We start from the raw sequence: 22,688 nt of genomic DNA on the forward strand, positions 1-22,688 counted from the left end.
TGTTTTTCAAAAATCGGTTGTCGAAAAATTTTTTTAGTAATTTTTCTATGCATTTTAGGGTATTTTATAACATTCTTGAGAAAATCATTAATAAATTTGACAAAAATAGTTGTGGGCATAAATGGGTTAAGGTGTTAAATGGTATTAGTGTTGCACCTAGCATTCTGGGTCGAATAGATTTTTATGTTCCAGCTAGGAATTTGAGAAGATGTCCCTTGCTATCCGCTAGATCGTGCAATACACGTCATGCAGAAAATATGCCTTTAAATAGAATTGTTTCTAGTGTAAATGAGTTTCCAAATATAGACTTTATGGGAGTCACACTAAATGCTTTTAAAAGGACTATTTCACGTGAATTATTTTAATTTGATTTTAATTTTTTGATGTCGTTAGTTTAATTGTAAGTAATGTAAGTTAACTTGTGTTCAATGTTTAATTTTGACTTTTAATTTTAATTGTAAAATAGAGTTTTCCGTCAATAAATATTAATTTAATTTTACCTAAAAATACTTTTCTATTTATTGTTATAATATACAAATACATTTCTATTTTCACTTCGGAAATCGTTGTCAAAAGAAAGAAATCAAGAACAATAATTTGTTAACAAGGTGTGTACAACCCACGGTTATTAGACACTTACTACGGTTGTCTTGTCTGACTGTGGTGGGGAGACTTAAATTTTTGACTTTACGTCACAAGAATACACCCATATTTTTAAATGATTTTCGATCATTGTTTACTTTATATTTTTGCGTTTGTAATTTTATTGTTGTTTCCCGTAAAAACTTATTTTGAATTATTTATGAAGTTACTTATATATGGACCTCGGAGGTAAACTACACTATGTCAGTTCGAGCAACTGTGTTTAGTGTGTGTTTGCAGCAAAGTTTAGAGTAAAAATCTTATATATCCCATAATTGGTTGAAAGACAATATGACCATATTTTAATGATATTATATACAGTGATGAGCGTGGTAATAACCGGCAAAATAGCACAAAAGATGGAAAACATATTAAGTTGTGAAATAAAAAGAAATGAAACTAGTCGAGTTGCGAAATTTAGCGACATTAATCTATAAATTTACATTATATTGATTGTTTCCCACCTTTAGACGCATCACACGAGTTTGGCAACTACCACTGTCACATTGACAATTTTAGTTGACATACGCCTCTGATACGTGTAAAGGAGAGAAACACTCAACATAATGTAAATTTATAGGTTAATATCGCTAAATTTCGCAACTCAACTGGTTTCATTTCTTTTTATCTCACAACTTAATACATTTTCCATCTTTTGAGTTATTTTGCCGGTTATTAGTGCGCTCATCACTGTATAACCAGTTTGTAACACTGTAATAAGTGGATCAAAACAACACCATGTCGACATAGTGTAGTTTACCTCCGAGGTCCAGATATGTAGTTGTACATCGTACCTATTGTAGGAGCTTAAATAAGAATATATTTATAAGGTAAGTTAAAATGTTAACATTTCATTATGTATTAACGTAATAATAATGTTGATGACATTTTAGAATGCCAGGTACAGGCTGTAGTGTGGCCAAATTTATTACCTATTATTTAAATTCTTACAATAAATTATACCAGTAATTCTAATTCTCATAATCCTAGCTGACCTCTAAGGATGGTATTGTCCTGTTCATGAGCATTTTTCAGTGCGTAACAAATGATAGGGAAAAGGGTAAGTCTGTGATAATACACATTTATGACATTTATTCTAACATGACATTTTATTTAAATCTGACAGTTGTCACATTTTATTTTCAATTTGGAATAAAAACAAATCAAATGTGTTTCTTGCATTTATAAAATGGTATTTTCTTTGATTTGTATAGTCTTATAAATTATACAGATTATATTTGTAATATTATTATCTAATTAAAAAAAAATTATTTTTTTTATTATGGCGCCATCTATCGACAACTAGAATAACTAGAATAAATGTTATAAATGTCACTGACGAAATGTAATCACCGACGTGCCTTTTTTTCTGTCACATACAATTTAATGCGTTAGAAAGAAGTCGAAAAACTGTGACGCACTGAAAGATGTAAAAATAAGAAATATATAAATGAAAAAAAGAATATATGTATTCAATAGTTAATCCAGTATTAATGGAAATTCAGCGACAAATTTTCAGTGTAGAATGGAGATTGAAGTCCTAGATTTCCATAAACGTTGCATTAACTGTTGGATAAATATCAACAGTTTTCCATAATTAGGTATTATAATCCATTAAACATCTTTATTTCTTAACTTTCTTAACTATCTTGACTATTTTCCATACATTAAAGACATAAAAATACCGATTAATCATATGACGATTCAAATTATAGTATACTCGTGACGTAATCACGCCCTTAATGTTCATTGGTTAGTCGATCCAGACAACCGTAGTAAATGTCTAATAACCGTGTGTACAACCGCCAAATTGTTATTATTGATTTATGTCACATCCCAGTCAACAAAAAATTGTACTTTGCCTATGTTGTAAGCAACAGCCAGCTATGGCTGGAAAGATATGAGGGTGGATATTTTTATGCTCTGTGATACATCAAATTCTGATTAGGTATTCTGTCTATCTGTGCAATATATAACTGTCAAAGACATCTGTATAGAGCTAACACTCTGAATCCCATCAATATAATTGAATCGTTTATTGTTGAAAGGGGGTAAGCGCCGTTTTCTACTTTCCGGGTTATAGTAAAAAACACTTCTATCTTTCTTTATCCGCGTCATTTGGTGTTAAATGCAGTATAAACTATATCCATGCAATGCATCAGTGTCTGCTTCCTTTCAACTCCAAATGACGAGGATATGGAAAGAGAGAAGGGTTTTTTTGCAATTAAATCTTTGTAACGCAGTGCAATTGTATTCCAAAAAAAAAGGCTGACACAAGTTTCAGAAAGATAAAACTGACAAAGTAGTGGTCATAACGATATCACAGCATAGAAAACGCAACAGCAGTGACACACTAGTAGGCGGGAAAAGTTCGCGCACTATTACTGCGCAGATCGTCGGCCATTTTGTGCGTAGTACCAGACAGTGTAGAGAATCGACGGTGTTGCCGATTTGTACATAATTATCAGATTTACTTAACTTTTATGACATTCATATTTTTTAACATAATTTTATACGTATGCATGTGGGAATTATGTCAATCATTGGGACATAACACAAAATATTGACGATGAATGGCGATTGTATTGTTAATCTTTTGCATAAATTCCAGAAATTATTCAAAAAGAATCTCTTACGGGTAATAAAGTCAATAACTGATACTGCAGCAATGCAGAAATAAAAAAAATCACGTTTTCTTAGATATCGTTGTCTGTCGACGTTTAAATGCGACCGGTGAGCAAGCAAATATTAAATTAGTGTTAGCAAAAGTGAAGGAGTAAAAGAATGTTACTCCTTTCAAACAGACAAAAAATGTTAATGTAAATGAGGAAATATTATTTGAAAGCGTTCTAGATGTAGTTTTATTATAGTATAATATATTACAGATAATTTTGTTACAAGTATTTTTGAATTAACAAGTTGAATAAAATAACTTTTTTCTTAATGCATTTTTATTGCCCTTAATCTACCGAGATAAAAAATTTTAACATAATTTTTGGCAAAATCTGACCATTTTAGCAGTGGCTTAATATAATTTCATTAAAGGAAATCGGCAACACTGATGAACCAACACATCACATCACCACTGAGATGTACTGATGAACCAACACATCACATCACCACCGAGATGTACTACGCGAAAAATGGCGACCCTGTACTTTTCAACTTCAAAGGCGGCATCAGGGAGTGTCCTTGCTGGTTTCGTTTATTATGCTGTGACGATATGTAGAGAAAACTACAAGCCCCTTCCCATATCAGTTGGCTCAAATTGAAAAGAATATCCAATTTTAGAGAACAAAAACAAACGTCCAGCATAATCCCAAATATGTACATCCAAAATTCTTCAAGACATAGTTTTTAAAAAAGTTCTGGCATATTTCTTGCAAGTTTTGCTTCAATTCGTTGAGGGACCTGGCAGAATGTTTCCTGTATCCTTTTTTTTATTTCGCGCCACAAAGTTTCTATTGGGGACAAGTCGGGACTTAGAAAATCATTCCAGAAGTGCTATAATATAGTTTCTGATCCAGTGTAAACTCTTTTTTGATGTATGGCAACCTGCCCCGTCCTGGCGGAAGACAAAAACTTTCGTTATTTTGATTTGTTTGAAATTACTTTGTTCCGTAATCGGTAAAATATTCATGATTGAACAAAAATATTCTGATCGATAACTTTATCTCCGCTCATTTCAAAACTCACAAACGGCAACTGGCTTTATAATATCACAAAATACGTTTGATATTAATTGACAATTTTTTTTAGGTCATTTTTCCACATTCTGGTTTTAAGATAATTGTGAAAAAATCAACATAATATGTTGATGTAAGTTTGTAACCCTCACGATTATAAATTACTTAAAGAACCAAATTCAGAAAATCGTAAGTAGACATCATGCAACACTAGAGCCTCTAGAGGAGAATTCTCACGCAATAGCATCCATGGTTAATAGTTACTTGAGATAAATACAATCCGACAAACGATAGCTGGCGGGTGACCTTGAGCGAAAATACACAACCATAAATACACAATACGAGGTCAGCCGCCAGGTCTCGCTTGTCGGATTGTACCAAGTTTCAATTATAACTTATAACTCATTAATGAACACCAGCAAACTATATCTGGACCTCGCAGGTAAACTACACTATGTCGACATGGTGTAGTTTTGAATATATTATGCTCCTTTATTCCACTTATTTTATTAGTTGGATTATACAAATTGGCTATATTTATTATGTATGTATCTCTTATCATTAAAATATGGGTTTTCTTATTTGTTTTTTGTATTAGTCACATTCTCTTTCAAACAATTATGGGATATACATAGGTGTTTATTATTTTTTTTAATGTTGTTCTGAAGCTATTTCCTTGTGGCATTTTTATAATCAACTATTTTCAATGGGAAATAAGCCAAAATTTTGCCAAAAAAATGATTTTATTAACGTTTCGAAGCTCAAATCGGGTTTCGTCGTCAAAATACAAAATACTACTAAAATAAATAAATAAAATAAATACTCAACAACATTTTTGTTTATTTTAGTAGTATTTTGTATTTTGACAACGAAACCCGATTTGGGCTTCAAAACGTTAATAAAATCATTTTTTTGGTAAAATTGTGGCTTATTTCCCATTGAAAATAGTTGATTATTATTATTTTTTCTTTCTTTTATTAACATTCAAAGTGCTCGAAATGACATAGTGTAGTTTACCTCTGAGGTCCAGATATTACTTTTTACTTAATTTATCTACTTACAAATTTATTAATTATAACAATTACCTGACTTATGTGACTGGTGGCATCAGGAAGAAATTGTCCAAATTCTGTTAAGAGATCGCTTTGATTTTCAAAAAGTTTAGCTACCTGACTATAGACTTCTTGTTCTGTGAGATGTTTTAGACTGCTACCTATGCTTGATGATTCCTTTAATGTGCGTTGTTCTTTTTGATACGTATGTAGTATTTCCAAGAACTTCTTATATTTTTCGGGTTGACCTTGGAAACGACTCTAAAACAACATAGAAATAACAATTATTCATTTTACTGAGGAAGAGAAATTAGTGTATATACTAACTTTAATAATGTTGAAACCAGTAGGATAATGTAGAATTGATCATTAAAATAACTGAAATAATTCAGTGTATTGACATTGAGAGGTTAATCGATAAATATAAAGGGCATTATGTTTTGCAATAAAGAATATTACCAGAAAAAAATTAAAGGAGAGAAAGAACTTTATATAAACGATATAAAAACAGAGGAAAGAATAGTGGTTTTATTAAAAAAATTAACTAGAACTTGTACAATTTAAAAACAGTGGTAATAAATAAAAATTACACTTCGTATTGTGTAATGGTGACAAGTATATACAAACAAATCTAGTAAAAAAAGGAACAACACTTGAACTGAAGTACTTGATTAGTATTTCTATTTCATCTAAACAAGAAGTAAATAGAAAAATTTTAGAATCAGCTTAAAGACCTATGATTTTTTGTTTATATTACTATTAAATGTGAGATATATATTACGTAGGACGAGGGTTGCTTTTTTGAGAGCCTCCTACGTAACAAATACAAATGTGTCAAACAAATGTATCAAACCCATCAGAAGAGTGTAGCAGGCTTTGGTTGACAATAGTAAAAGAAGAAGTCAAAACAACACGAACATACCAACAATAGCGGAATGAAGGAAGTCAAAGAACACCAAGACAATCTCAGACACAATACATATGCAACACACAATACACAAACATACTCTACCTACAAAACTTTTCGACACCCCTAGAGTAATAACATTACCTTCAAGCAATTATTTTCAGCCACACACTTCCTGTGGCTTGTGACACATAGTATGTCAATTTTTGAAATCTGCATAACCTAATAAATCTAGATACCATTTTCCCAGAATTTTGAGAATAATCTTTTTGAAATCAATTTCTGGAGGGGAAATCGAAAAAAGTCAAACATCGGTCAATTAAAAAATGTAATTTTCATTACACCAATAATAGTGGCTCAATCCCACATAAACATAATACATACTTAAATTAGACGTGCCAAAAGAAAACAGTTTCAGAAAGTTGTAAATTAGGTTTTCAAGGTAATACACATGAAAATGACATGTGAAATTTTATTAGCTTAGTTTTTCACTTTTCATTTAAGATGGAGACGTTCCTATATTTCAGCTATCAAAATAAATAAAGATTTGAAGTTTTGCACATTCATATAGGTTGAATGTTCCCGTTTTTTAAGATATCAACTGAAATTTAAATTTTAAACTGTTCTGACTTCACAAACATGGTAAATTTTCGATATTTTGCTTCGCGTCAGATATATAGGAAGAAGTTGTTTAAAAAAAGTAGTTCCAAACATTATTCTAACCCCACAGGCCTAATTTCATAATAAAATTTGCACTTTTAGTTTTTTCATTGTTTGTAGTCAGGACCCTAAAATTTCGGCTCAGCTGTTCCGAGATGAATCTCGGATCTCCAATTTTAAGTTTTAGGGTCCTGACTACAAGTAATGAAGAAACTAAAATTACGTTTGTCATGAAATTTGGTACGTGGGGTTAGAAATAATATTTGAAACTTTTTCAAATAATTTTTTCCGATATCTCTAGCGCGAAGCAAAATATCGAATATTTACCTTGTTTGTTGAGTCACAGTAGGTTGCGTTTAAAATTTAAATTTCAGTTGAGTATCTTAAAAAATGTGATTTAACTATGACAGCAAAACTTCAAATCTGTATTTATTTTCATAGCCGAAATATGGGACCAACGAATATATTACTCTCCTAGAACAAGAGTTTATATGGAACAGATGGTCACGTTAATTTGTCACGTCAAAAAACTCATTGATACTCGTGTGACTGCATAAACTGAAAAAGCCAACGACGCGGCAGTGTAAATTATTATTAGGCTTGGGGGAAGTGGGAAAGGAATACAAACGGAGCAATGTAACTTTGCATCCAGATCAAATAAAATTTCGATGCCATATGCCAAAGACTTGCCAACTCTTCACAATAAAATCTTTATTTTTAATATATTAAATTGTTACATTTCTAATTTAAAAATAAAATTTTATAACTTTGAATTAAAAATGATTTTGTTCCAACACAAAAACCGTCGTAACTCTTTATTATAATTTATTCCTGCCCAAAAAAATCATCCACAAAACTTTTTAAAAAAAATTCGAAATACATTCGACCAAAAATTTCAACTTTGTCAAGACTTTTTTTGGTTAAACTTTTTAGAACATTTTCGAAATTAATTCATTGAATAATTTTCCTGTTCACAAAAGTATTCAATGAAACTTTTTACCAAATTTTGAAATTTTCTATTTCGCCTAAACTCTTCATCAATAATTTTTTAATAACAACTAAAATTATAGCTTTGGCAGCGCATGTGATTAATGATGATCATGCTTTCATTTTACAAGAAGCAAAAATTTGGGAAAGGGAAATAAATTTGCGTAAAAGGGAAATGGATTGGATAAACAAAAGTTACAACGAGTACAGAGACAGTTTCGCCATGTTAATCGCCAACGTCAAGGGGACTTGATGTTGACGTTAAGAAGAATTGGATAAAAAAATCAAATTGCATTAATAAGAGATTAGGCATCAATATCTTAAGTAGTATTATTAAGTTATTAATAACTTAAGTAATATTTATAACAATATTTTTTCATATTAATTATTTAAATTTAAGAGAAGAGTTCTTTTATCTTCTCTTCAATCGTTAGCCAAAGTTTTTGAAAGATTGCTGTTACAAAGAATATATCAGATCATGAATTCCTAACATTACTGCCAGAACATCAGTTTGGTTTTCGGGAAAATCACTCTACTACACAAGTCCATCGAATAATAAATGAAATATCAAAAACTCTTGAAGAAAGGAAATACTGCAACGGTATATTCCTAGATATCTCACAAGCGTTTGACAAAGTTTGGCACAGAGGTCTGCTTTACAAAGTAAAATTAGCACTATCCAGTAACTATTTCCTCCTGGTCAAATCCTACTTATCAAATAGATATTTTTCTGTAAAATTCAAAGACCAACAATCCAGTCTTTGTACTATCAACTCCGGAGTTCCGCAGGGTAGTGTTCTCGGGCCGCTGCTTTTCTCACTCTACACAACCGATATACCAGAGTCTCAATACTATGATCGCTTCCTTTGCTGATAACATAGCAATACTAGCTGTAAATAAAAATCCCATACAAGCCTCACAAGACCTGCAACACCATCTGAACATACCTACTCAGTGAATGGTACACAAAATGGCGAACAAAAGTAAACAAAACAAAAGCATCTCAAATAACGTTTACCAACCGCCACAACACATGCCCACCTGTAAGAACGGAAAATGTACGAATACCAACAGTAACAGACGCTAAATACCTTGGCCTCCATCTTAACCAACGTCTCACTTGGAAGAAACATATCCAGACCAAAAGAAGACCACTCGACTTGAAATTCCCACAAATGTCTTGGCTCCTTGGAAGCAGATCAAAACTCAATATCCAAAACAAAATTCTTCTGTACAAAGCTATACTCAAACCTATTTGGCTATGGGGCTGTGCAAAGTCAACATCACTGAATATCATCCAAAGATTTCAGTCTAAAGTCCTAAGATCAATAGTGGATGCACCATGGTATGTAAGTAATCAAACACTTCATGAAGACTTAAATATACCTTCCATCAGAAAAAAAATCCATCGAGCCATAGTCACAAAATGAGCGTACCATTCACCACGAAAACCAGGGAATTATTCCACAATTGCCCTGCCACAAGCAGACTAGATAGAACCTGGCCTCAAGACCTATTTTAAAACTTAAACATAAATAGAATAAGGAGAGACATCATTGAAAGTCTCTCCTTCATGCCCAAAAACATGGAACACATTTACTTAATACTCTTACGAATACAGGAGATTCCTCAGATAATTTTAAGACAATTTAACCCAATTCACTTGGTCCGAAAACGCTTCCTAAGGGAACTAGAGCTCTTTGGAGATGGCGTCTGGTAATTAGTTTTTCTTAAATACCTCCGGAACGCTTCTATTTAGAAAAACAAAAATTTTCTGCAAATTTCGCAAATCATCCATTGCAAATTTCTAGTACCGGTCATAGGCGTCTGTTTTGAGTAGGGCAACAGTTACTTTATCACGTAAGTTTTTGTCTTTAAATTTTAAGCATTTTTGACTCTGGATTATTAAATTTTGAGGTATTCTTGTACTAAAAGGTACTCTTGTTTTAAGTCGATAGGATACACTGTTTTCTAGAAAAATTGATTTGAAAATTTTTTGAAATTTCAAAAAAGATTTCAAAATAAAACTATTTAGAAAAACAAAAGCGTTCAATTATATTCCAGAGATGAATCGATTTCATTAATTGCGAATTTCTAGTATCGATCATATAATGTGTCAGTTTTGGGTAGGTCAACGGTTATTTTATTGCATAACTTTTTTGTCTTTAAGCATTTTTGACACTAGATTATTAAATTATGAGGTATTCTAGTAGTAAAAGTTACTCTTGCTTTAAGTTAGTAAAATACGGTTTTTTTTGAAAATTGTTTTCAAATTCAAGAGACGAAAAATTTTCAAATCGATTTTTCTAGAAAAATGGGTGTGTTCTACCCACTTAAATCAAGAGTACCTTTTAGTACTAGCATACCTCACAATTTAATAATTCAAAGTGAAAAATGCTTAAAATTTAAAGACAAAAAAGTTATGTGATAAAATAACTTACCCTACCCAAAACGGACGCCTATACCGGTACTATAAATTCGCAATGGATGGAATCAGGGCCGCCGAGAGGGCGGTACAGCCGGTACATTTTACCGGGGCCCGGCGATGTAAGGGGCCCGGCCCGGAGCGGCGTCGACCAGACCAAAGACGTAATTTTTCCTGTTTTTTTTGCTCTTCACTTTATGTCCATAATACGTTTAATTAATCCTCGGCTTTATTTAACATGACCTGGTGTAAACATTGATTTGGTGTAAAATATTAACAGCAATAAATCACAGAAGTCAAATGCTGCAGTGCAGTCAGATAACTAGAGATATGCAGATTAAAATTATATCAGGGCTTCTAGAAGATTTACAAAAAATCAGAAATTGATTGAAAAATATAAATGGTCAGAATCTAAAGGGATCAGGTCTTCCATTGTTGAAGAATCTAAATTAGTTATCAGCAATTATGGAATAAATCCAGAATTTACATCAAATAAAGAAAAACGGTGCAAGAACCCTGTGAGATTTTTTGATGATTGCCTGGGCCTAGTAGTGACGTGACTGATAATTTTAAGCCCGATGCAATATTTCGCTGTGAACTATTTAATATTGTCAAATAATAAGCAATTTAAGCAGAATATTTAATGCGGCAAATGAAATTCATTCGTTATTTAACATTTTGTGGACATTCCGAGATGACGATGACGAGAATATTAAGAAAAAAATTGATATATTGCGCGAGTTTTATAAAGAAGACATCAGTGTAGAATTGATAGATGAAATTTTTCATTTGAGAGCGATATACAAGGATAATATTGGCAAATCTCATCTTTCTCCAATCTTCTTCTTTATGTGCCATCTCCGCGGCGAAGGTTGGCAATCATCATTGCTATTCTAACTTTTGACACTATGTACAGCCCGAAAGAGTTCAGTTGAGCTGCATTCTCTGAGATTTCTCTGCCAGTACATTTTTCTTCTACCTATGCTGCGCCTTCCTTGAATCTTTCCCTGTCATTTCTCCAATAGATTTACTTAACACAATTAAACATCTCAAATTAGATTCATTATTTCCTAACGTCGTTATTGCGTTAAGAATATTTTGCACATTGCCGGTGACAGTCGCAGAAGTGAAAAGATCCTTTAGTTTTCTTTCCCGCATAAAGAATGTTGTGATATCTACAATGAAACAGGATTGGTCAACTCGCCTATCAACTTTGTGCATTGAGAATGATTTGGTAAAATCATGCGATTTTTCGAAAGTTATAGACATCTTTTCCAATCAGAAAACTCGAAAAGCACCTGTATTATAAATATTTTCACTAGGCATTATAAATATAATCAAAATTTAATAAAATTTATATTTGAAATGTTTCTTATTACATATTTTTACTATTGATAATTTTATTTCTATAAAAGTTGAACAATTTTTTTCGCTCTTCACTTTTTGTCGGGGCCCGTTCGTCACTTCTTGCCGGGGCCCGCTCATCCCTCTCGGCGGCCCTGGATGGAATCTACTTATTTCTGGAAGATAAATATGCGTACCAATTTTTGTTTTTCTAACTAGAAGCGTTCTGGAGGTATTTAGGAAAAACTAATTACAAGACGCCATTTTCAAAGAGCTCTAGCTCCCTTAGGGAGCAGTTTCGGACTGGGTGAATTTGGTTAAATTGTCTTAAAATTTCTGGACACCCTGTATAAAAAAACAGACGCATGTACTGAATATTTTTAGTAGGAATAAATAAATACAATAAATAAATAAAGGCTTAGTGTCACTTTTTACTGGAATGTTTTTTATTTAGTTTTTGATATTTTGATTTTTATTTATAAAATTAGGTTATAATTTTAATTTGTTATGTATTAGTAGGTACACAAAATTGATTTATAAAATCTGTAAAAACATAAAATATATAGTTCTTCTCTAAATATCTACAAAACGAAACATGCTATTAGGTATGTGCAACCTCATACCATAAGAAAATAATACTTTCTGCAAAATACACTACATGATGTTCCATTAAAAAAATGAGAAAGTTTTGTATTTGAAAATAGTGGTCACAGTGTATATTGTATGAAAAGATATTAAATATATTAATTATTTAAAAATGACACTAGCCTAGAAAAACTTTGGGACATGTACTTACATTTTTATTATCTTGAAAAACTTATCCACACAATTTATAGAATATTTCATATCTTACTATTTTTCACAATATAAGTGTAAATATTTCGAAAATTATGTACTTTAGACCTATAAAACTTACTCTTTATTTTTCAAAAAATATATTCAAAAATGCTTTAAGTAATATACCCAGTGGTAATTATACACAATACATAAAATGCAAACAAAATATTAATGCATTTTAACAAGTTAATTTTAGACATAGGACCATAGGTTAAAACAACTAGTGACAATGAGAACCATTTTCAGATACAATATTAACCCGCCATTACACGCGCTATGAGGAAATCCCTCACCATATTTGTTTATAACCAATGAAATTGTGTAAACTAATACGATAACCTTAAGCACCCAGGAATGCCTTTAGCATGGTTTATGAGAGGGTATGAAAAAGTTATAGAATATTTCAGGCGGCCAGTGTGCTGTGTGATAGTTGAAAGAAGAGACATCCCTCTTCAAGTGAGGGGATTCTTCACTACGCGTGCAATCACAGTGAAATCACGTTTCTATTATAGACCAGGGCGCATCTGTAAAAATATTGGTACATTTGGACGTTGAGAGGTGACTCAAATTTTTTTGCAGAAATTGCTTGAAAATAAATCAAATAATAATATTTGAGTTATCCTCCCTCTCAGAAACGTCCGGACAATTGTTTAAATAATCAAAATGTCAAAAAATTAAGGAAAAATTCGATTTTTTTCTTGGTTTTTTTATTATAACTTTAAAAGTGTTAATTTCCGAGAAAAGTTGTACTGACATAAAAGTTGCATAATTAAATTTCCTACAATATAGAATTAGTTAAAAATTTAAAAAATGGTCACCCTGGTTGCAAAATAGCAATAATTGTGAAAAAAACATACAAAAACAAGTAATTGCATTTTACGTTTCTCAACCACTTATGCTACACTTAGGACCTTCATATTTCACCCTGAGAAACTGTATGATACAGTAAAACAACACTGTAAATTTCATTAAGATCGGTTCAATAGATTTTGCAAAATAAATTTTGCAATCCAGCTTTCGTAAAAAAAATTCATTTCTTAAAATGTTACAGGACTGAAAATAAAGCAGATAGCAAGTTGAACATTTTTTTTTCATATAGAAGTGTACTGTTCCTTTTATTTGCAATTTTGCAAAATTAAAATCGATTAACACCACGGCGTCAGGAATTTTTTTAAATAAACATTAATTATTGGTGCTACGCGCAGGACAGCGGATAGTTTGCTCTGATTGGGCATTCCAATGACCTTTGATAATGACTGATACATTTTAATTTTTATTACATTTCGATGTAAACAAATAAATTTGTTTATTACAAAATAAAAACACATACTCTATCTTTTGAAACAACACTTTTATTAGCAAAAACTTTCTGTGTTCATATATTTTAACTTAAATAATAAAAGTTTATTATTTTTAAACATATGCAATTGTTTAAATAATATTTCACAAACAATAATAAAATTAGTTTGATTTTTGTGGAATTAAAATATTAAAATACAACAAAATATAGAGTAAGATAATAATATATTAGATAATGATTGGAAGAAATTTTGGTGGAAATCAACTTGTGTGAATCGAACACCGCTGTCCTGCGCGAAGCACCAAAAATTATTGTTTATTTCAAAAATTTTCTGACGCCGTGGTAATTAATCGATTTTAATTTTGAAAATGGCAAATGAAAGGTACAGTACACTTCTATAAGCAAAAAAAATTTCAACTTGCTATCTGCTTTATTTTCAGTCCTGTAACATTTTGAAAAAATGAATTTTTTTGCGAAAGCGGGATTTCAAAATTTATTTTGCAAAATCTATTGAACCGACCTTAATGAAATTTACAGTATTATTTTACTATATCATGAAGTTTTTCTGGGTGAAATATGAAGGTCCTAAGTGTAGCGTAAATGGTTGAAAAACGTAAAATGCGAATACTTGCTTTTGTATGGTTTTTTTCGCAATTATTGCTATTTTGCAACTAGGGTGACCATTTTTTTTAATTTTTAACCAATCCTGTGTTGTAGGAAATTTAATTACGCAACTTTTATGTCAGTACAACTTTTCTGGGAAATGAATACTTTTAAAGTTATAAACAAAAAACGAATAAAAAAATCGAATTTTGCCTTCATTTTTTGACATTTTGATTATTTAAACAATGTTCCGGACCTTTTTGGGAGGGAGGATAACTCAAATATTATTATTTGATTTATTTTCAAGCAATTTCTGCAAAAAAATTTGAGTCACCTCTCAACGTCCATCTCAAAACAGATGCGCCCTGGACTATTATATCAAAGAAACTTTTAGGTTTTTATTTAATATTTAGGTAGGTTTAATTAAAATATTATTGTTTGGATTAGGTTAGGAACAGTGGCACACCGAGGGGGGTTTGGGAGTTAAACTCCCACCCAGAGCATATAGAAATATATATAAAAGAAAGTAGGAAAATGTAACTTGTCTTTCACAAATAATACAAAAAATTTTCGGTGCCCAAGCAAACCCCCCCCCCCCCAGAGGAAAATTCTAGGTGCGCCACTGGTTAAGAACCCATTTTTAAATTTACCTATTGTAATTGGGAAATAAGCCACAGTTTAACTTGAAAGATTGATTTTATTGACGTTTCGAATTCCACCTCGGACGTCGTTATCAAAATACAAAATATTAATAGTTAGTTACATAAATGCCACAAAGAAATAACTTCAGAACAGTTTTTAATTTTAATTTGTATTTTTAGTAAAATGAATTCGCGTAAAGAACGTTAATTTCTTCAGTGGCTTGCTGAAATTGAAAATTAAGAAAACTTGCTTTTGATCTATATTACTTATTTTTACTTTTGTTTTGTTAAATTATTTAAAAAAATTGGTTTACGAGACTTTCTATAATATGTGAGTACAACCCATTTTATATTTTTACATGTTGACATTCATTCTTCCTCGATATAAGTCGAATTTATGTAGGTGAGGGCGACGCTCATACGCGTGCAACCACGTCACAATTGAAGACGCGTGTAACGGCGGGTTAAGGTAATATTCCACTATACAGGTATGGCAATTTATTTTCGGAACACAGAGCTTTCAATACAATAAGTTAGATTCTTGATTTGCAATTAACCAGTGTAAATTTAAAGGCAACGTCGCGATGTTTCATGTTTAATTCATTTGTTCCACTGGATACGCTGCACTGGTGCGATAGCTAGCAGTAAATAGATTACAGTCGAACAAATCAATTAATTTTAAAACATCGCGACGTTATACTGAAATTTACCCTGGTTAATTGCAAATCAGAGATCTCATGTCAGTGCAGCGTATCCAGTAGAACAAATGGATTAAATATGAAACATCGCAACGTTGTCTTGAAATTTACACTGGTTAATTGCAAATCAAGAATCTTATTTATTGCATTGAAAGCCCTATGTTCCGAAAATAAATTTCCATATCTGTGTAATCGCAACGTTGTCTTGAAATTTACACTGGTTAATTGCAAATCAAGAATCTTACTTATTGCATTGAAAGCCCTATGTTCCGAAAATAAATTTCCATATCTGTGTACTATCACTAGAAGCTAAAGGTGCAAATCCGAAATTGTTACCTGCTTGGTGGATTGTGTTGTTGAAAAAATATCTATTTTAGGCAATATCCATGTACTTTAATTAAAAAAAAGCAAGTCATTTGTCATTTATCTGTGAATTTATACCACTGATCTGATTTATTATCACTATTCTAGTACCTTAGGATTGTATTTTCAATTTTTACCTCGTATTCATTATTTTTTTATGATGATGAATTGAGTGGCTATTGCACTACATATCAATGATCATTTGATGGTGTGAAAACATCTACAACAAATCTATACCAAAAAATGCCTAAAGCTAACCAACGAAAGAGACCTGGATGTCATAAAGCACTAATAGAAGTTCACAATTTGGAACTGAAGAGGACATGGAAAGTAAGTAAGTACGGTAAAACTAGCATATTAGAATACCAGTTATATGAATATCCTGATTTAAGAATAGAAATTTGTGGTCCCAACACGTTTCCATTTACTTCTTAATAAATTTATCGATTTAGGAGTACATTATTATTTATCAAAGGTGTCAAAATAATACTGCTTAATAGCATATTCTTCAGGTAACTTTTTATGTCCACAATCCTAAAAATTTAAATTATGTACGGTTTGCTAGGGTCTGTGAGGTCTTGACTTTTTATCAGCACCACTTTAAGCTTTTTCTCATGAGCATCTTTCAGTGCGTCACAGTTTTTCGATTTCTTTCTAACCCATTAAATTGTATGTGACAGAAAAAAACGCACGTCGGTGATTACATTTCATCGGTGACATTTATAACATTTATTCTAGTTGTCAATAGATGGCGCTATAATCGAAAAAAAAAAATATTTACAAATTATATAATATATTTACGATTATAATCTGTACAATTTAGTAAGACTATACAAATCAAAGAAAATACCATTTTATAAATGCAATAAACACAATTTGATTTGTTTTTATGCCAAATTGCAAATAAAATGTGACAACTGTCAGATTTAACTAAAATGTCATGTCACTAAAATGTATATTATCACGGACTTACCTTTTTTTCTATCATTTGTGACGCACTGAAAAATGCTCATGAAAAGAAGCATAACACTTCTTATTGCCTGTTAATACATTTTTGGATACAGTAACAAAAAAATCAGACCAAGATTAATAGAACAATTACGTTGCATTGGAATAACAAAGTACTAATTGATTCAGGTGCCATTTTTAGTTATGACTGTTTAAAGATTCTATGTTACATATTTATTTTACTACTATCGCTACTTGTATGTTTTAACAATGTGAATTTAAAAAAAATATATAATTAAGGCCATCGGTACATAATTCGCAAATATTTTACGGCTATCCCTACTCTTTCTGTCTTTACACGGCAAATTACGTGTATTAAAATTCACACTGGTATGGATGTGTAAACATTACTAGAATGTCATTCTACTTGAAAATGTCATCATTAACTTAAAAGGGATGGTTTTTGAATGTTCTTGGATAACTGTTATTTGTATAATTGCAAATTATTAATTCAGTTAATAAATGTGATAATTTTTCACTATCTATGTATTCAGTGATTGTAATAATTTATATGTACAAAAAAAACTAATACTCAATCAAGAAAGAGGAAAAGTGTTAAAGTGATTTTTTAATAATATATTGTTACTATGGAACGCTTACAATTTTGAACATCTTTAACAGCAAAATACTTAGATCACAGAATATATTATCCTGATGTATTCTCTGCATCTTCCACAAATAATACACAATAAATAACTTTTTATTAAGTTCACATCTTAAATCAATTATTTATCAAAGTAGGGGAGTGAAGTATGCTAAATGTGCAGTCACTCGAGCGCTTTTGGGGCCTATTGGGTTGTTAAGAGTGGGTCCTAAAACCAAAAAAAGTTAAGTAAAGTTTTCCATTTTAGTGGGGACTTTCCATTTTTAATTTAATTTTCCATTTCCAACAATCGTTTTTTCCGATTATAGCGCCATCTATCCATAATTTGAAAAAATGTTTCGAATAAAAGTTGCTTATTTTTACGTAAAAAATCCCAATTTGGAATTAAAATTTGGGATTCCAAGTTAAAATTTTACACCCCCCCTCCCTCCACACCTCCGTGGGGGGTCGTGTTTGGTACCATTCGATAGATTTTTCAAAAATATTGATTAAGTGTATTTTGAAGTTTTTCGATCTAATGTTTATTTTGCGAAATATCGCGGGATTTGTATTTAAAATTTTAAATTTACCCCCACCCCTCTCCGTGATGGGTCATGTTTGGTATCATTCGATAGATTTTTGAAAAATATTGAACACGTATTTTTTAGTTTTTCGATCTAACGTTCATTTCGCGAATTATTCGCTTTTTTTGTGAAAATTTTTAACTCGCCCATTTCCTTACGCCCCGGTCAAATCATCAGATTTTTGAAATATATTGTCCTTTTCATGATCATTTTTTAGTGCGTAACATATGATAGGAAAAGGGTAAGTCCGTGATAATACACATTTATGACATTTATTCTAACATCATTTTAGTTAAATCTGACAGTTGTCACATTTTATTTTCAATTTGGAATAAAAACAAATCAAATGTGTTTCTTGCATTTGTAAAATGGTATTTTCTTTGATTTGTATAGTCTTATAAACTATACAGATTATATTTGTAATATTATTATCTAATTAAAAAAAAAATATTTTTTTATTATGGCGCCATCTATCGACAACTAGAATAACTAGAATAAATGTTATAATAAATGTCACCGACGAAATGTAATCACCGACGTGCCTTTTTTCTGTCACATACAATTTAATGCGTTAGAAAGAAATCGAAAAACTGTGACGCACTGAAAGATTATCATGAGAAAAATAATACACTGTTTTGCATGTCCTTAACTTACCTTATTAGACAAGACGAAAACGGCGGGTTCGTTAGAAAAAATATTCCCATGAGATTTTTTTGCATAATCACATTCGTGAGTCATCCCAGAATAAGGTTCAAGAAGTCGCCCACGTGAAAAGTGGTCCAACTTTTTTTTAATCAAATTTCAAAAATCAATATTTTTTGCCCGTACAAATTGTTGTTAGATTTTTTGGACCATTCTCGATAAAAAAGGTCTCTTGTAATTTTTCTCTAAAGTTGATCGTTTTCGAGTTATAAGCAATTTAAAATTTGAAAATAGCGAAAATGGCCATTTTTAAGACTTAATAACTCGCTTAAAGATTATTGTTATGAAAGTCAGAAAGTGACTAAATCAAATTTAAAGCTCCCCCTTTATGATCCTGAAGAAATTTGTGTCATTAATTTATTACTAAGCTGTTATTTTTATTTATTAATAATGAGCGGTAAGATCGTATTGACGCGGCTGTAAATGTGAGTGCGAGTGAGATGAGCCATTGGACTGCCTGAATGGCATCTCTTTCGCACTCATCATGGACGACCGCCAAATACGTGCATGGCGCTCATTATTTTTACTTAAAAATAACAGGTTAGTAATCAATTAATGACACAAATTTCTTCAGGATCATGTAGGGGGGCTTTAAACTTTGATTTAGTCACTTTCTGAATTCATAATAATAATTTTTAACCGAGTTATTAAAAATGGCCATTTTTGCGTTTTTCAAATTTTAAATTGCTTATAACTCGAAAACCATCAACTTTAGAGAAAAATTACAAGAGACCTTTTTTGTCCAGAATGGTCTAAAAAATCTAAAAAAAATTTGTCCAGACCAAAAATTATAATTTTTGCAAATTGATTTAAAAAAAATTGTTAAACAAAATTTGGACCACTTTTCTCGTAGGCGACTTCTTGAAACTTATTCTGGGGTGTATTACAAATGTGATTATGCAAAAAAATCTCATGGGAATATTTTTTCCAACGAACCCGCCGTTTTCGCCTTGTCTATATCTCAATCTGGCAATTTCGAGTATTTTTTTAAGGATAGGGATAGATTTTTTTTCGGGCCCCCCTGAACGAACTCCCGTGTGTTGACCGTTTAATGAAAGACCAAATTATTACCGAGGGCCGAAAGTCCCTTAGAATAAATAAAAAGTTTATTTTGAATGAGATATTTGAAATTAAAAATCACACTAAATTTTCTCTTAGTTTTTCACCCCTGTAACTTATTAAAATAAACATTATAGAAGTTCTCAGGGACTTTCGGTCCTCGCTAATAACGTAATCTTTCATTCTGCGTTTAAAATTTTCAAAAATATTTATTAGTTTTCTCAGGATTCGAAAAAAATGAATCCCCATTTGAATAGCACAGCCGAAAATACGTACCCATCCCCTTAAATTAATATATATTATGAAGTAAAAGATTATTTCAATTTAATACAAAGGAGTTTTGATTTGAGAAATGATTTTAACGTAATGATTTTAACGTATTTAATAAAGTTCTGTCTATCAAATATACCCTCGTTTAACAATTAGTATATAATAAAACAACTTAATTAATAAAAGTTACTTAATAACGTCTTATTGTTAACTTATAACCACTTTTAGTTCTTGCAGATAGGAGATTGTGTACTTAAGTTGACTATTTTTATGTCAGTTAGAACTTTGTTAACTTATCCACATTTTTGCAATTCTCGCAGATAGGACCTTGTAAAATCCGTATTTCGGCCACCTATTAATAGATGTCGGTGCTAGTATCATATTAACCCTTAAACGCCCACGGGTGGGTAAAAAATGTCCACCAAATGCTTATTCCCTTGTAACATATTTATTACGTGTTTAAAAATTTTTCAAAAATTATTTATTGTTAAAAAGACAGCTCTTGATCGAATGTTAATTTGGTTCTACCGATATTTTTGAAAATAAAAGTAATATCTTGAGTTAAATATGGGTGGGCACCAAAAGTACACCCTTGGTAAAAGTTGTTACTAAAGGTTTCTATATTATTTCTCGTTGGTAGGAACATAATACATATAATTATCGACGTATAATTACATAGTCGACATAATTATCAGCCAATGAGGAGGTTGAAAGGAAGAATGTGGAGAAAATCGACAAATCTGAATTACTGGCTTTTACTGGTATATTAATTTTTATGTACATTGTAATTTTGTTGTAAGGTTTGTGAATTGTGTATATTAATATTTTAGAAGATGCTGTGTTTATTAAGCATAAGATTCTTAAGTTTAATCCATTTCCAACAACTCTCAATAAATATATTAGCTATTTTCGAGGTGGACATTTTTTACCCACCCTTGGGCATACATGGGACCTAAAAAAAGGTTGGGCGTTTAAGGGTTAAGGTGAAGAACATGAAATAGAACTACGTTACATAAAAAACTCATTAAGACAAAAATGGCAGATAGAACCTTGTTATTCTGACGCAACGATTAAATAAATTAATAGAATAGAATTTTCAAGAAAAAATAAGTGTGTGATTTCATACTTATTTATTAGTGTATGCTTGTTCATATAATGTATTTTTTGGTTTTCCTAATAAAATAATTAATAGTTACCCTACCGTATTATTGACATGAAAAAACATACAACCAGATGTACAGGGTGGGCCAAAGAAAACAGTCCACCTCAATATTTGGCAGTATTTATTAAATTTTCAGGAAATGAAGAAACAGGTTGATTTTTGATCTAAGACGGACACATTTTTACGGTACATACATCTGTCATTTGTCAACCCCCTCCCTTCCACTTCCCCCACTCCCCATTTTTAAATATCGAATAGGGGTCGTGTGCTAGCTCATTTGAAAGGTTATTCAATTCTCTATTCAGAAATATTAACATTGACAATTATTTATACGAAAAATTATTTTGAATTAAATTAATTTACACAAAAGGAAGAATGTATGTAATTTATTTAATTCAAAATACATTCTACAGCTGTTCCAAACAAAAAAAATGTTTTTAATTCAAAATAATTTTTCTTGGACACCCTGTATAAATAATTATGTCAATGTTAATATTGCTGAATAGAGAATTGAATCTTTGAACCTTTCAAATGAGATAGCACACGATCCCTATTCCCTATTTAAAAATAAGGGGTGGGGGAAGTGGAAGGAAGGGGGTAGACAGATGTATATACCGTAAAAATGTGCCCCCTTAGATCAAAATTCGACCTGTTTCTTTATTTCCTTAAAATCTAATAAATACTGCAAAATATCGAGGTGTGCTGTTTTCTTTGTCCACAGTGTATATACTTATACATACACTTATATCACGCGCTGGCGTATTCTGTACGCCAGATAGAAGAATTCTACTGCAAATATATTTAAAAATTTAATTTTTGACCTTGTTTATCTCTCTAACCCAGTGGTTCCCAAGCTTTTATGTCTGGCGACCCACCTTCTGATGTTTTTTCATATTCGCGACCCATCTCTTACTCATGATGATACGCTATTCTGTACTCTGTACGTCATTCAGCTACTGTAAAAGCCAAGCCGCGACCCACCTGAAATCTGACCGGTTGGGAAACGCCGCGTCTAACCTATCACTGGAATGTGCTTTACAATTTGGTTTTAGTTTCGTTATAATCGTTTAGTTTAGTTTAGTTTCGTATATAGTTTATTATTTGTTGTTTCGGGTGGTGGACAATATACGCCACGATTATATTAATATAAGTAGTAATATAAGTGCATATTTCAA

General features: G+C 31.3%; 1 protein-coding gene across 3 annotated transcripts in view; it reads right to left on the minus strand.

The window, feature by feature from the left end:
• LOC114331034 (paired amphipathic helix protein Sin3b) overlaps positions 1-22,688 on the minus strand; it is a 125,151-nt gene that overhangs the window by 66,936 nt on the left and 35,527 nt on the right. For all 3 annotated transcript variants that reach the window (XM_028280494.2, XM_028280495.2, XM_028280496.2), the window contains exon 3: positions 5,414-5,641. In XM_028280494.2, coding sequence (XP_028136295.1) covers positions 5,414-5,641 — 228 coding nt within the window. The remainder of the gene's footprint in view (positions 1-5,413; positions 5,642-22,688) is intronic.

This window comes from Diabrotica virgifera, chromosome 7 (assembly GCF_917563875.1).
Source record: "Diabrotica virgifera virgifera chromosome 7, PGI_DIABVI_V3a".
NCBI lineage: Eukaryota > Metazoa > Arthropoda > Insecta > Coleoptera > Chrysomelidae > Diabrotica > Diabrotica virgifera.